We start from the raw sequence: 14,126 nt of genomic DNA, 5'->3' as shown, positions 1-14,126 counted from the left end.
CAACCTCGTGCGGGAGGTGAGTCCCCGCAGCCGGGAAGGGGGGACATCAGCCCGCAGGCCCTGCCGCGCGCTCCTCCCCTCTGCCCTCTGCCCGGAGCCCGCGGCTGGGCGCGGAGCGCGTCCGAGCGTCTCGCGGGGAGCCGCACGGCAGCGCGAGGTGGGTGCCGTCCGCAGGGACCCACGAGGACGGCGAGGCTCACTGAGGCCCCGTGACTCGCCCACCCATTTCCTCCTTTATCTCCTGCCCCCAAAGCCTGAGCTCTGTCTCTGCCTCTGGTCATTCATTCAGTGGACACCAAAGCGGCCACTCTGCTCCGTCCGGGTCCTGCTTCGGGACACCATGTGGTCCTCACCTCCAGGAGCGATGACCTGGGGCCGTCCTCGCAGTGGGTCCCAGGCCCCAGCACAGCGTCCCCTGGGGGCTCCCTAGACAGCTGGATCCTGCCTCCCCCTGCTGCATCAGATGTGGCGGACGGGGCCCCGCGATCTGTGTTGTGGGTTCTGTACTTTGAGAACCACTGATGCAGAGCGGGCCTAGGGGCTCAGGGCAGCCCACAGCCTTTTTGCGTATGACCCGGACCTAAGAGTGGTTTTTGTGGTTTTAAATGGTTGGGGGACAATCAAAAGTAGGATAATGGTTCATGATGTGACGGTGGTAGAAAGCCCAGATTTTTGTGCCCGTAAACATCGTTACATTGGAACATGGCCACGTTATTTGCTTACGTGGAATTAACAGTGGGCGTAAGCATGCATAGCCTACAAGACCTATTATCTGGGTTTTCACGACAAAGTCTGCCAGTCCCTGATCCAGAGGAAGAAGACAGGTAAACTGGTGGCTTCCTGGTCCGTGACCAGTACAGGCCTCTGGGCAAGCACAGAAGGACGAGTGTGGCTTTGCCCGGGGAGGGCAGAGAAGGTTTCTAGGAGCGGCCCCTTCTGAGTGGAGCCCCGACGCGTCAGTGTGAGTTTGCCAAAGAAACAGCATGTGCAAAGGCACTGAGGTAGCCAAGAGCCTGGGCCGTTCTCAGAGTAGCAGGCGTCCCAGAGGCTTGTGTGTACAGGGTCAGGCCCTGGGCAAACAGGACCAGAGGCCTGGAGGTCAGCAGGGACCTGGAGGTCGGCAGGGGCCTGGAGGTCGGCAGGCCTTGAAAAGCTTGCAAACCAGGCCAACCATAAACTCCGCTGAGGGGAATGGGGAGCCGTGGAAAAGTCAGAAGCCTGGTCGTGGCAGTGACTGATGGGGGTTGGAGAAAGATCCCTGTGCCTCAGACAAATGAGGGGCGGGGAGGCCAAGCAAGGGTGAGGCAGACCAGAATCCAGGCGGCGGCCGTGGGGATGGAGAGAAAGGCAGGACAGTCAGGGGCTTGGGCGGTGGGGGCGTCAGTTCCCAGTGGTGGTTGGGTGGGGGTGCCCTTGCTGCCGGGGAAGTGGCGATGTGAGCACGGTGTGAGCAGGGGCGGGACAAGGAGGGGTGCCCCGCCCACTGCACTACAGGCCCTCAGGGGCTGAGGAAGCCCCTCGCTGGTTCACAGCTGGGCCGCAGTCATCCCCAGGGCCATGCGGCCGCGGGAGGTAGGACTTGGGCAGAGTTTTTCTGGGGGCAGCAGGAAGAAGATGCAGGACCAGAGCACCGTGGTCCTCTGGCCCCTAGAGGGAAGGTGGACCGCGGAGCAGTTCCTGGGGGCGGAGTGTGGAGAAGGACGAGGGGCCCTGAGGGCTGAAGCTGTGGGGATGGCGAGGGAAGGAGCAGGGGCAGCGTGGGATTGTGGACCTTCTGAGTCCAGAGGGGCCGTTCTGGGTTCAGTCCTGGAGGCCACTGTCCTTGAAGAAGGCAGGGTGGAGGCCGAGGTGGTCGGTGGGCTGTCCCCAGCCGTGGAGGGACCAGCAGGGAGTCCCAGTGAGCAGCAGGAGTGGGAGTGTCTCGGGGGTGGCCATGTGAACACCGCAGTCTGGGGTGTTGTGGACGGCACAGGGTTGGGGGTCGGGGCCAGACAGTCCCGTAGCGCCCCGCCCAGTGGGGTCAGCAGGTGCTAATGGTCCCCACTCCCCAGGCAGAGCCCCGGGGGCGGGGGAAGCTGGCCTGGGGTGCAGGGCGGGGAGGGTCGGGAGGCTCCTGCAGGGGTGCTTCCTGATGCAGGGTGAGGCCGGCCGTCCCTCCACCCGCGGCCCTGTGTTTCAGTGTTTCATCAGAATCAGTGCGGCCTACGGCTCCACGAAGGACATCTCTGTGTACAGCGTGCTGGGGCTGCCGCCCTCCCAGATCTTCATCGTGGGCCGGCCCGCCAAGAAGTACCAAACCCACTGCCAGGTGGGCGGGGCTGGAGGCCCTGGGAGGGGGCGGGGGGGGGTGGCTGGGCAGGGGCTGGGGGCCGCGGGAGGGGGCTGGGCCCTTCATTCTTTGTTCCGCTGGGGCCTTCATTCCGCCAGCGCTAGTGGGTACGTGCCCCGACCGGCCCCATGTGGGGCGCAGGGGAGGGCCCTGATGGACTCGGATGTCACGTCATTCAGTCTGGGCGGGGGGTGCAGAGAGGGAAACACAGAGGCCTGATGCATGGCAGGGAGCGTGGGGTCGTGGCCCCCCGGCGAGGAGCAGCTCAGATGGGGCAAGGTTGGTTTTCGGGAATTTGAAGGAATTGTCCAGGAAAGTCTTAAGGTTGAAGGAGCGTTGACGGCAGACGGCAGCAGAGGTCAGGGGGTGACAGAGCAGGAACCCCAGCTTGTCTGAGTGTGTGGGGCAGGGGGCCGGCAGCCACAGCGCCTGGCTCACGGCCTGTGTCCCCCACGTGGTGGGGGTGAGCTTGTGGTTCACAGTGGTCCCCAGGCTGCAGGTGGAAGGCCCATCCGGGGAAGGGGACGGTCAGGGCAGGCACAGAAGGCGAAGCGGCCGAGAGACACTTTGGAGGCGGGACGGCTTGGAGTCCCTAGTGAACAGGTCAGACGTGGGGGCTAAGGAGAGGGAGAGCCACAGATGGCGCCCGGTTTCTGGGGCACAGGTGACCCGGCAGGTGCTGCCGTCACAGGGACTGCGAGCATGTTGGAGAAGGAGGGGACTGAAGGGAAGGTGATGAGCCTCCTGGAGTGTGGGGTATGACAGTGACCAGCAGGTGCAGGCCAGAGATGGGGCCCCCCCAGAATGGGACCCGGGCCAGAGACAGTGCCCCCTGCAGACTGTGAACCGGACCAGAGATGGGGCCCCCCCAGAGTGGGACCCAGGCCAGAGACGGTGTCCCCCCCCCAGAGTGGGACCCAGGCCAGAGGCAATGTCCGCCCCCCAGAGTGGGACCCCGGGCCAGAGACGGTGTCCGCCCCTCAGAGTGGGACCCGGGGCAGAGACGGTGCCTCCCAGAGTGGGACCCGGGCCAGAGATGGTGTTCCCCCCCCAGAGTGGGACCCGGGGCAGAGACGGTGTCCCCCCCCCCAGAGTGGGACCCGAGCCAGAGGCAATGTCCGCCCCCCAGAGTGGGACCTGGGCCAGAGACAGTGTTCCCCGCCCTCCCAGAGTGGGACCCGAGCCAGAGATGGTGCCCCCCAGAGTGGGACCCGGGCCAGAGACAGTGTCTCCCCCCAGAGTGGGACCCGGGCCAGAGACGGTGCCCCCTACAGACTGTGAACCAGACTGGAGATGGTGCCCCCCAGAGTGGGACCAGGGCCAGAGACCCCAGATTATGAACCAGGTCAGAGACGGTGCCCCCCCCCCCCAAGAGTGGGGCCCGGGCCAGGGCTTCTCAGGCTCTGACGCACACACTTGTCCTGGGGGCTCGCTCACACCCACAGGCCCGGCTGGGGCTGGAGCTTCTGCCGGTTCGGGTCCAGGTCCGGCAGCCGCTGCTGGTCCAGAGCCCACCCTGTGGGGAGCCGGGGTCTGAGGACCCAGCGGGGGGTGGGCAAGAAGGCCGCTGTGGGGCCAGGACCTGACGGAATTCCGTGGGTAGGGCTGGGTGACGGGACAGACTTGCGTCTGGGGGACGCAGCAGCGAGCTTCCAGGACGGGCCTGCCCCAGGTCAGGAATGCAGAGCTCTGGTGAGCCCGTGGTGGTGCCGAGGGAGGGAGGCGCTCAGAGGCTCAAGGCGGGCGGTGAGCTCCCCGGTCCGCGAGGCCCTGCGAGGGCGGGGAGGGCGACGCTGACGTGGCAGCACGCGACCCTCCCCGCCAACGCCTGTCCCGCCCCCCGCAGTTCCTGAGCGAGGGCTACGCGGCGCACCTGGCGGCGCTGGAGGCCGGCCACCGCGCGCGCCCCAAGAAGAACAGCTCGCGCATGATCCTGCGCAAAGGCAGCTTCGGCCTGCACGCTCAGCCCGAGTTCCTGAGGAAGCGGAGCCACCTGCGCCGGACCATGTCGGTGCAGCAGCCCGACCCGCCCGCCAACCCCAAGCCCGAGCGGGCGCAGAGCCAGCCCGAGTCCGACAAGGACCACGAGCGGCCCCTGGCCGCGCTCAGCTGGGCGCGCGGGCCCCCCAAGTTCGAGTCGGTGCCCTGAGGGCCGGGCTGAGCGCAGAGCAGGGGGGCCCTGCCGGCTGCCTGCGGGCCGGGAGGGGCTGGATCGCCCCGAGACAGGCCTTTTCCTGCTTTTTCCCTCCCGTGTCTGTCCAGCAGTGTCCGACCAGAGCGGGGAGGGACCCCCGGGCCGCGAGGGGGGAGACCCAGGGTCTCTGTGCAGCCGCGGCTGCCTCCCTGTGCGGTGCCCGTGACCGCAAGCCCGGGTGTGGGCTGGTGTGTGTGTGATCCTGGGGAGCGGCCCTGCCCGGAGTCGACCATCCGGCTGGGTTCCCGAGGCTTCGGAGGGGCCCGCAGGGGAGAAGCCCCCAGACCAGGGACCAGCGGCCGCTCGCAGGCACAGCTTCCTGGCTGCCTGCTGGAGGGGCGAGTGGCATTTGCACCGCCCTCCCTGCGGCATCCCGGGTCACCGTCTTGGGCCTCCTGGGTTTCCTGCAGCCAAGTGGCCACTTCCTGGCCACTTCCTGGGAGTGAGAGGTTATCCCCTGGGTCCTCCTGTGTTAGCAGTGTCTGTCTACGGCCCTGGGGGGGGGCGGGGTCTGGTGCTGACGGTCTGTCCTCCTGCGGCTGTCCATTGTCCCCATCTTGTCCTCGGTGTTGTCACCATTCTCCCGTGGCCCATGAGGACAGTCATTCCTCTTCCCGGGGTCCTGCCTGGCACCCTCCCCTGTGAGGCTGAGGCCTTGGGTTCTGGCCCCGCTGGGCTGGCTGCGAGCCCTGGAGCCCAATGCTGGCCCTCTCTGGGCTTTGCCTTCCTTATGGGATTGGATGGGTCTCCCTGCTGAGATTGGTGCGGGTTTCTGACTCCTGGGCTGTCTTGCACTAGGACCCCCCAGAGAGCCCAGGTGCGCACCTTGCACCGGGCACCCCACCAGTTCACAGGAATCCCCTGTGGGGAGGGAGGGGGATGGGAATGTGGGAAGGGGTCCCCGTTCCACGGGGCGGTTTGCTTTGCACTGATGCCCAAACCATGTGTCCCAGGAACAGGGACATCACCCCAAGGGGCACTGATCTGGCTCACCCTCCCCAGCTCTGCTCAGACTGATTCTCCCTCTTGGCTCCTGGAGGGCGCAGAGCTGAGATTTGGCATTCTGGGGGTTCATGTGATTTTGGCTCAAACTGTTGTATTCTCTTCCCTTCCGCCTGCCATTCCGCATGGTTTGGTGCCCTTACCCTCCTCCCGGCTCATCCCCTGAGGTTGAGGGGGCTTGGCTCCCGGGGCGGGGGGAGCTCAGAGCCTGCCCCAGCCCTCCTGCTGCGAGCCCCTGGTGGGGGGCCCGGGTCTCCTGCACCCCGCTGCTGTCTGGCCGGGCCCACTCCCATCCCCGTGGGCTGCCGTGGCCTGCTTCTGGGTCCCTTCTGGCCGTCCCCGAGGCTGGCTCTGCTGCTCCAGGCAGGGCTGTGTCCTGGCCGGGCTGCCCCGGAGCCCAGACGTCTGTATCCGCAGCAGGCACCTGCGTGGGCCCCGTGTCGCTTCCGCTCAGCGTCTACCTCTTGCCGCTCCCGCGTGGCCAGCGTTCTCCCCGACAGCGGCTGCTGGCGGGAGCGGCTGGCAGCGCCCTGCGAATTGCCTGGCAAAGTGGGCGCCCTGCCGGGGCCGGAGGGGTCCGGGCTCCCAGCCCCGACCCCGCGCTCTCCAGCACGCGAGTCTTCTCCCGCGTGGCTGGCTCGCGCGCCCCACCTCCAGGGCTGTCTGCACCTGAGCCAGAGCCTCGGGCAGGCCCGCTGGGCAGCTCCGTCTCTGGCCCTGCCTCCCGTGGGCTCGCACGGGCCACCCCTCCTTCCACATTCCGTCCGTGGGGCGCTCCGTGAGGTACCAGCGCGTGGGGCATAGCCGCTTCCACCCTTTGCAGAATCTGCCCTGGCCGGAGCGTGGGCAGATGGTCTGACTCTCTGACGCTGCACCGTGTCCCTTCTGCAGAAGCTACTGACGAAGGTGATAAAGTCCTTAGTGGGAGTTCCTTCTTCCCGAGTTAGGCTCCCTCTGCCCTGCGAACCCCAGGCTGGAAGCCAGAGAGACAGAGACAGAGACAGCGCCAGGACCCTGCCGGGGAACCTGTGACCTGTGAGCAGGATTCCGTGGCCTGGGGTCTGCAGCTGGGATGGGGGGGCCAGCAGGAGGCCACCCCCCTTCCTGTCTGGCGCTGGGAGGACTCAGGCCCGCGCTGCTGAAGGTGCACAGCGGGGCACGGTGAGCGGGTCCTCGGGGAGCCCCACCGGGGTCTGCAGCAGGAGGCTCCTCGGCTTTCCCCGCGACTCTGCAAGCACCACGCGCTCCCTGTGCCAGCGGTGTGTTCCGTTGTGTCTGTCCACTCCAGTCCGAGAAGAAGCACCCAGAGGTGCTCTTCTCGGTGGGGGGGGGGCTGCCTCTCCCCCCGGGCAGTGCCGTGACCCCGGTCTGGCTGTTTTCTAGAGAATCCTTCCAGTTCCCGGTGTGCCTGCTCCCTGGGGGGCTGGGAACCCCTCGTCCTGCCTGACCAAAGCTCCTCGTCTCTTGTGTGGCATGTTTGTTCCGATCCAGGGCTGTCCTGGCCCGAGCGCTGCCTGCCGCCTTCCTCCGCACTCGCCCTGTTGCGGGCTGGGGTGCACCCCTGGCCGGCGCCCGCTCTCCTGGCATCATGGGTTTCCTTGGGAAGATCTCGCGCCTCCTCCTTTAGGCTCCACAAAACACGTGTTTTAAAAAGTAGCGTCTTTTCTTGCGTGTGGCTGACAGGCCCTCCTGTCCGGGTGCTGGGCGCGGCCCAGACGTTGCTAGGGCGTGGGCCGTCTGAAGGACGGGAGGCTGGATCTCAGGGTCTTGAGACGGTCCTTTCACCGCCTTGGAGCCCAGAGTCTGTGCCCCCGAGTGTCCTGCAGGCAAAACGAGGTTCCAATTTTTAAAAGAAAGCCGGCACCAAGCTGGTGGTAGTGGGTCCGAGGGTGGCGCTGGTTCTGCTTGGGCGCCCCCACCCAGCCTCCAAGCCGCCCTGCCCGTGGGGAGGAGCCTCGCGGCTTGACCCCGCCTTAAATAACCAATTTCCCCCGAATCCCGGGGTTTGGGTGCCAAGTGCTCTGGAAACCTATTCTCTGGCTCAGCTGAAAGAAACCAACCCCTCTCCTTTCCCTCCGTCTGGGTCGGGGGAACTTTCTTAAAGGTCACAGCTAGGGGAACATCCCCCAGGAGCAGCGAGGCCTGGCCCAGCGCCGGGAAACCACCAGGGTGGCCGGGAGGGACCGGAGTCCGAGCCCACCCTCGCTGGGACGAGGAGCGGCAGGTGACACCGAGGGGCAGGACGGGAGGCAGCCCGCGTACGGGGACCTCCACCCCGGGACCCCACCGTCCTTTCCTGTTCGTTGACTCCGTGGCGGCCGCTTGTCTGACTTGTCCGTGGTCTGGCTGTTCCTAAATGTGTGACTGAGTCTTACCCGTGGTGGTTGGTTCTGTGGTGAAGAAAGGTTTACCCCACTCCTCGTGGCTGCTTAGCACACGGTCCGTTAGAGAAGAAAATGTGAAATACCATGTTTCTAACACGACACGCACAGCATCGCGGAGTTAAAAGATTTTTACAACTGGTCTTGATTTTGATGTGAGCTGGTTTTTAACTCTCGAATGTTGTCACTTAAATAAAAACCTTCTTTGCCTTTGAAGGTGTTCTTGGTTCCGAGCTGAGGGAGCGTTCCTGTTTCTCGTGTTCCCCCGAGCCGGGAGCTGGCCGCTTGGCCCGGGGAGGACGAGGGGAGCCCAGCCCTGCTGCCCCGAGTGGGGCGTGTGTGTGTGTGTGTGTGTGTGTTGACACAGAGAACAGGTGTCACACTCAGAAGCAGAGTGTTTATTATGAAAAAGCAGTGTTCTCTCCAGGGAAGTCACATACTGGTTTCTTTGTAATAAAATGACAAAGCGGGTTTCTTAAATAATTTACCGAGGGCAGAAATCGCCACGGAACCGTGCTACCCCTCCCCGCACACCCACGGCGCCCTGTGCTGAGGATAGATAGGGATCTGTGGGCCCAGAGTCTCGGGGCTCTGGGGGGGCTGCGGGGACAGGAGCTGGGGTCCCTGGAGCCTGGGCACTGGGCCGCCCAGGGTCTGCCTCCTCGCAGGTCCCCCTCCTGGGTGCATGGCCCAGAGCTCCCCAGTTCCTCTGCTCCCTGGGCTTCCCATTGTAGACGCAGCCACAAAGCTCAAGTGTGGGGTGAGTTCCTAAGCCCAAGAGGGGAGAGAGTGAACAGCTGCCCCAGCCTCTCTCCCCAAGGGACTGTTGGGCTGGGTGGGGTGGGGGCGGTCAAGGGCAGAATCAGCTGTGGCTGGAGCAGGAGCAGAGGCCCCCAGGCAGCGGGATGGCGCATCCCGGTGGGAGGGGCGTGGTGGTCAGACGTGGCTGGCTTCCTGCACCACAAGCTCCCTTCCTGCCCCTCACTGTGTTCAGAGCAGGGAAGTGGGGACACCATGGTCTTCCCCCCAGAACCAGGAGCGGGAAGGTGGCCGGTATGCTCGGCTAGTGACGGGGTCGGTGAGGTCAGCGGCTCCGGCTCCGGCAGGTGGGAGGACTCGCACGCTCCCTGCTCTGCTGGGCCCGTCAGCTCTGCGGGTTTTTCCAGAAAAGACTCCATGCGAGGAGGAGGAGGAGGAGGAGGGGAGCCCAGGGAGATGCTTGGGAGGAAGGCATTACCTGGAGGCACCGTCCTCAGTCTCGGATGAGAGAAACGGTCATGTCGCTGCTAGAGGTGGGAGGGCGGGAGGGACAGATGCCGTTGGTGCTGTGGGCTCGGAGGGCCCTCCCGCCACGTACTCAGAGCTGGCCGGGCCCCACCCAGGAGCCCATCGTGGCCACTGTATGCATGGGGGACCGGCCCCAAGTTAGGGCAGCTGCAGACCCAAGGCTTGCCTCCAGGAGGGGTTCTGAGCAGACAGACCAGAAACTGTATAGCAGCCATGGAGCTCTTCCCAATTCCAAGGGCAGGCAGGTGTAGGGGAGCCATGGGGAGTGTTGGCGGAAGGGCAGGTCTTTCAGGAACCAGGTGTCTGGCCTGGGGGTGGGGGTGGGTCCCAGGTGATGGACAAATGTGGCACCTGGGACCTACGTGTTTTGTCCCCCTCATGTTGCAGATGAGCAGAGGGAGGCCCAGAGAGGGGCAGGGGCAGGCCAGGGTCACACAGCAGGTCAGAGCCAGAGTCAGAGGCCTGCCTGCAAAGCTGACCCCCAGAAACATCAGCTCACCTCTCCTCCACCACGATGGCGTCGTCTAGCTCTTGGGACGGCCGCTGGAGATGCTGAAGTCTTGCTCCCACCGGCTCTAGGTCACTGTCAGACTCACTGAAAGAAGGAACAGCCGCCCCCATGACTCGTGGAAACCTGTAACCAGCCCTTCCCAAGCAGCACTGGGCTGGGTGTACAGCTGGAAGATGCCCGGGGCCTGGGAACCCCTTGTCCCAGACTCTTCCCTCCTCCCAGCAAGTGACATCAGTGCAGCCTGGAGCACCTGGCAGAGATAGAAGCCTCAAGGCCCAGAAGGTCAAGGGCAGGTGACCTTGCAGGCGGGTCAGCCCCAATGTTGCCCCCTTGGAACCTGAGCCTTGGCTTCCAAACTTGCTTTGGATGCGGGAGGCTCACATCTTTGACAGATAGGGAAACTGAGGCCCTGGAGGACCTCCCAGGCCCCCACCAGCTGGGGCAGAGCTGAGCCAGAACACGGCTGCTGGCAGCTCAGGGTGCCCCTGGCAGCCACGGGCAGGGGAGGGGGGCAAGCTCACGTTGGGGGTGCCAGGCTCTGCTCCTCTTACCTGGGGGAGCAGAGGGGCTCTGTCGAGGAGTAGGGGCTCCGGAGGGCAGCCTCCCTCCTGGACCGCCGCAGTGGGTGGGCGCGTGGGCCCACGTGGGCAGAGAGCCGGCGACCATCCCTCTCCCATGGGTCCAGGGCCGCGTAGGCAGGGGCAGCTGCAGACAGCCGGGCGCTCTTCTGGCTCAGGCCGCGAGGTGGGGGGCTACCGCCCTTCTGTGCCCCCCTCCTCCTCCTCCTGGCTTTCACCTGGGTTTCCACCAGCCACTTGGTGCCACTGTGGCAGGACTCCTGGATTCTCTGTGGCAGGTGCGGGGAGAGGTGAGCACGGACAAGGCCAAGGGGCCGCTACTCCCAAGCGTCCTGGCTGTGCCTCCCGCCCCTTGGCCCCCCAGCTGGCCTATAGATACAGGCAGCTCCGGGTCTCGGGGGGAGCAGTGTGGATGAGTCCGTGGGAACCGGGTCCACTGCAGCCGCCAGCTCCGAACTGCCCAGGGAGCGAGTGCGCTGGTCAGAGTCCGCAGTCACCCAAGTCCAAACCCTCTTCCGGGACCTGTAACGATGCTGGCTCTCCCAGCAAGGCCCAGAGAGCAGGCCTGCCCCCGCGCCCTGGACCTGCCTCTGGTCTCACACACCAGTTTATCCTCCACGCTGGTGCGGAGTCTTCTCGAGGGCTGTTTCTCAGGACACTCAGGGGCTCGGAACGGAAGCCCTCTGGGGCTCCTCACTGCCTACGGGAGCAAGCCCCAGCCCTGGGGTCTCTCGTACCCGCCTGGGGGCGGCTGTGAAGGCTCCTCTCAGCCAGAATGTCTGCCTGGCTGAGCCAGAGGCCAGAGGTCAGAATACGACCCGAGTGACACATGGTGCATGGTGTGGCCGTGGGCGGACCGTCTCTTTTCCCGTCTGAGCCCTGGGGAATAAAACTGTCCTGGGGCTTCTACAGAGGAGACTGCCTTTTGGCTCAGAGACCTCTCAGCGGGGGGGAGGGGGGGTCTGTGGATTCAGATCCGCAGTCAGACCCCAAGGAGGTACCCACCCCCATTCTCTCCTTGGGGGTCTGTCCGTCCTCGCAGCTTCTGCCCCTCCTGGGTGACACCTTCCCTCATTGTCGGGTTTGAAGACCCGTTCACCCGAAGGCCCACAGGCACGTCACACCAACACCCCACACCTGTCACCTGACACAAGTCCCTGCAGACCTACCCGCGAAGCCTCTGTGAGGCCAGGCCCCCGGCCCCTCGGAGGGAGGTGCATCCGCGTATCCCCCCCGACCACCCAGCTGAGGACCAAGTACTAAAAGGCCCTGCTGAAATTCCTCCCCCGGGCTCCTGGGCGGTCCTGGGAGCGTCTAAACACCTCCAGGCCCGGGACCCCTGCCTTCCTGTCCTCACTCTCTGCCCTCTGGCCACACCCAGGCTTCTCTTCCGCGCCTTGCCGCCCCCCAGCTCTGGACCTGGACTCACGCTATGTCGCCTGCCTTCCAGCCTCCTCCCACTGCCCCTCTCCTGGGTGGTTCCGTGGAGTCACCTCCTCTGGAAGCCCTCCTGTGTTTGGTGTCCCCCATCACGCCCTTGCTTGCCACCCTAGCACTACCAGCTCTGTCTTGCGTCGTGGGGTCTGGTTCCAGGTGACAGTGCAGCTGTCCTCATGGGGTCTGCCTCCTCATAGGGGCCCTTGGAGGCATTGGCTGTCTGGCATCACGGAAGCCCGAGCTAAGGAACCGTTGACATCGCCGGCCTTACCTGGGACACGGCACCCAGGGCGTTCTTAGCTGAGCGAGCTGCAGCCTGGAGGCCCTGCTGCCCAGGCTCGGGGCTTTCCAGGCGTTTCCAGGAGGGCCCTGTGCTTAGGTTGAGGCTGACCGCTCTCAGGGGCAGCCTTCTCTGGAACTGTTTGCACAGGGAACCCAGGGCCCCGCCGGACGTCTCAGGATGGCCCCCGGCAGGCTGCAGCACTTCGTCCTCCAGCTGTTCCTGGTCCTGGAGTGATGTCCTGCGCATGGAGGCCCCCACGCCTGGCCACTTGGAAGCCATCTGCCTGGTCAAGAGTCTGCTCAGCCCCCCAGATCCTGGAGAGGTCAACAAGCAGGTCAGCAAGGCATACCCCCTGCCCTCCACAGGCCCCAGACACACAGGCAGGCTGGGCTGGGCGTGAAGGCCCTTGGCAGGCGAGAGTGCGGGAAGGAGGGTGCTTCCTGGAAGAGGGGTCAGCGAGGCCCACAAAGGGCGGGGGATGGAGAGGCCGCTCCGCTGTCCTGCGGTCTCCGCTGCCAATGTCTACCACAGCTATCTTTCCGTCCAGCCTCCTTTCGGCTCTCCGCCTCCAGCGGGGAAGCAGGCAGAGTCAGGACCGGCCCTCACCGAGCCCCACTAGGCCGGTGCCCCATCCGCGGCCCTTTGGCGAACTCGCCGGGACCCAGGGCACTCCCGCCCCGCAGACCCCCGATCTGCGTCTTGCAATCCCCAGACGGCCCCGCATGCGCGCCCGTCCAGGTCCCGTGGGAACGCAAGGGCCACCGCGTCCCCGGGCTGCACTCACCCAACAGCCCCCAGCGCCGACCGCACGCCCCGCAAGGCCGCTCCGCGCCCACCCGGCCGGTTTGAAACTCCGCGCGGATCCGCCCCCTGGCCCGTCCTCGCAGCTGATTGGCTGTGTCTCAGCAGTGCGGCCGCGCCCGGGAGCCGATTGGCCCCCGCCCCCGCGGCGGGAATGCTGCCCTCCGATTGGCTGGCCGGCCTCGTCCCTCGGGCCTGGCCGCGGGCTGGGCGCAGCGGGGTGCCGCCCCTTTGTCCCAGCGGTCCGGCGCCCCGCCGAGGGGAGTGTCTCCCCGGTGCGTTCGCGACGTGCCCGCTCCCCGCGTGGGTGTCTCTGCCTCCAGCCCTTGCTCTGTGTTCCCCAAACGCGCCACCCGCCCTCGGGACCCTGGAAGATCCTGGAGGAGGGGACAGACCGGGATACACCCTCCCCCCCCCGGCCTCCTCCAGGGCAGCCAGGGCGAGGTCTCCACCCCCCCAAAGCATCCGAACAAGCTCCAAAACCCGCCCTTTGGAAAGCCGCTCCCTCTTCCCCGCGACTCCAGGGCAGCCCGCCCGCGCTCCCCTCGGCTTCCTCGCTGCGGACCTCACCGGGCCCGTGCGCCCCCTCTCCGGCGGGGTCTCCATCGGCGGGGTACTCCCCCCCCCCCGTAGCTCTGCTCCGGGCCGCGACACAGCTGGGTGACCCCAGTCCTCGGGCTCAGGGTCCCCGCCGCGGGGGGATGCGCGCCCCAGGTGCTGGTGTGCCTGCGGAGCCCTTCTGTGATGACCTCGACGGACGCTCAGGGCAGCCTAGGAGTAGACCAGGAGACTGAAGTCCCGCGAGGTTAGGTGGGCCCCAGTGGCCCTCAGTTAGGGGACGGCAGGATTCCTCGTGTCCTGGACGAGGGTCCCTGCGCCCACTCTTCAGATCTAGCGTGCGGGGGAGAGACGGAGGTCAATGAACCAAAGAACCAATAATCAAAGAAAAAGAGAACACAACGAAGGCGGGCCCATCCCCATTTACAGCTCAGGCCTAGGGGAGGAGAGGGTGTGTTTGCCTGTTTGTGTGTGTGTGGGGGGGTCTCCTGGCACAAACGGGCCAGCACCCCTGGTCGGCACCCAGCTCACAGACGTGTGAGACAGAAGTTTCTGGAAATGATACTGGACTCGGAGTGGTGTGCTGTGATTTTTCTGCTTTGCTGTTTCATTGTCTGACCGCAGCTCCGCCTGTCCCGCCTTCCCCGCGCTGAGGCCCAGCTGTGGCCTGGTGGGGACAGGCCTGTGGGTTGTACTTAGGGGATTCCCGCCTTTCACCAGCGACACAGGAGCGCCGTTATTCTCCGGAAAACAAACCCCTGGGCG

The 14,126-nt window shown here is 65.6% G+C and overlaps 2 protein-coding genes across 2 annotated transcripts in view; one reads left to right on the top strand and one right to left on the bottom strand.

Moving 5' to 3' along the window:
- PITPNM3 (PITPNM family member 3) overlaps window positions 1–5,399 on the top strand; it is a 53,903-nt gene extending 48,504 nt beyond the window's left edge. Inside the window, 4 exon segments of the mRNA XM_057311244.1 lie at window positions 856–961; window positions 1,533–1,725; window positions 2,180–2,308; window positions 4,176–5,399. Of these exon segments, the coding sequence (XP_057167227.1) occupies window positions 856–961; window positions 1,533–1,725; window positions 2,180–2,308; window positions 4,176–4,478 (731 nt within the window). The 3' untranslated portion in view covers window positions 4,479–5,399.
- A 2,871-nt stretch (window positions 5,400–8,270) lies between these two features.
- On the bottom strand, window positions 8,271–12,859 carry PIMREG (PICALM interacting mitotic regulator). Its single transcript, XM_026521224.4, has 6 exons — window positions 12,787–12,859; window positions 11,991–12,316; window positions 10,256–10,551; window positions 9,693–9,788; window positions 9,144–9,192; window positions 8,271–9,056 (listed from the first exon to the last, which is right to left on the bottom strand). Exons 2-5 carry the CDS (start codon window positions 12,279–12,281, stop codon window positions 9,159–9,161), a joined length of 717 nt encoding a protein of 238 aa, XP_026377009.1. The 5' UTR covers window positions 12,282–12,316; window positions 12,787–12,859; the 3' UTR covers window positions 8,271–9,056; window positions 9,144–9,158.
- Between the last annotated feature and the right edge of the window lie 1,267 nt (window positions 12,860–14,126).

Source organism: Ursus arctos, unplaced genomic scaffold (assembly GCF_023065955.2).
Source record: "Ursus arctos isolate Adak ecotype North America unplaced genomic scaffold, UrsArc2.0 scaffold_14, whole genome shotgun sequence".
NCBI lineage: Eukaryota > Metazoa > Chordata > Mammalia > Carnivora > Ursidae > Ursus > Ursus arctos.
This window is presented reverse-complemented; position numbering and strand designations above follow the sequence as displayed.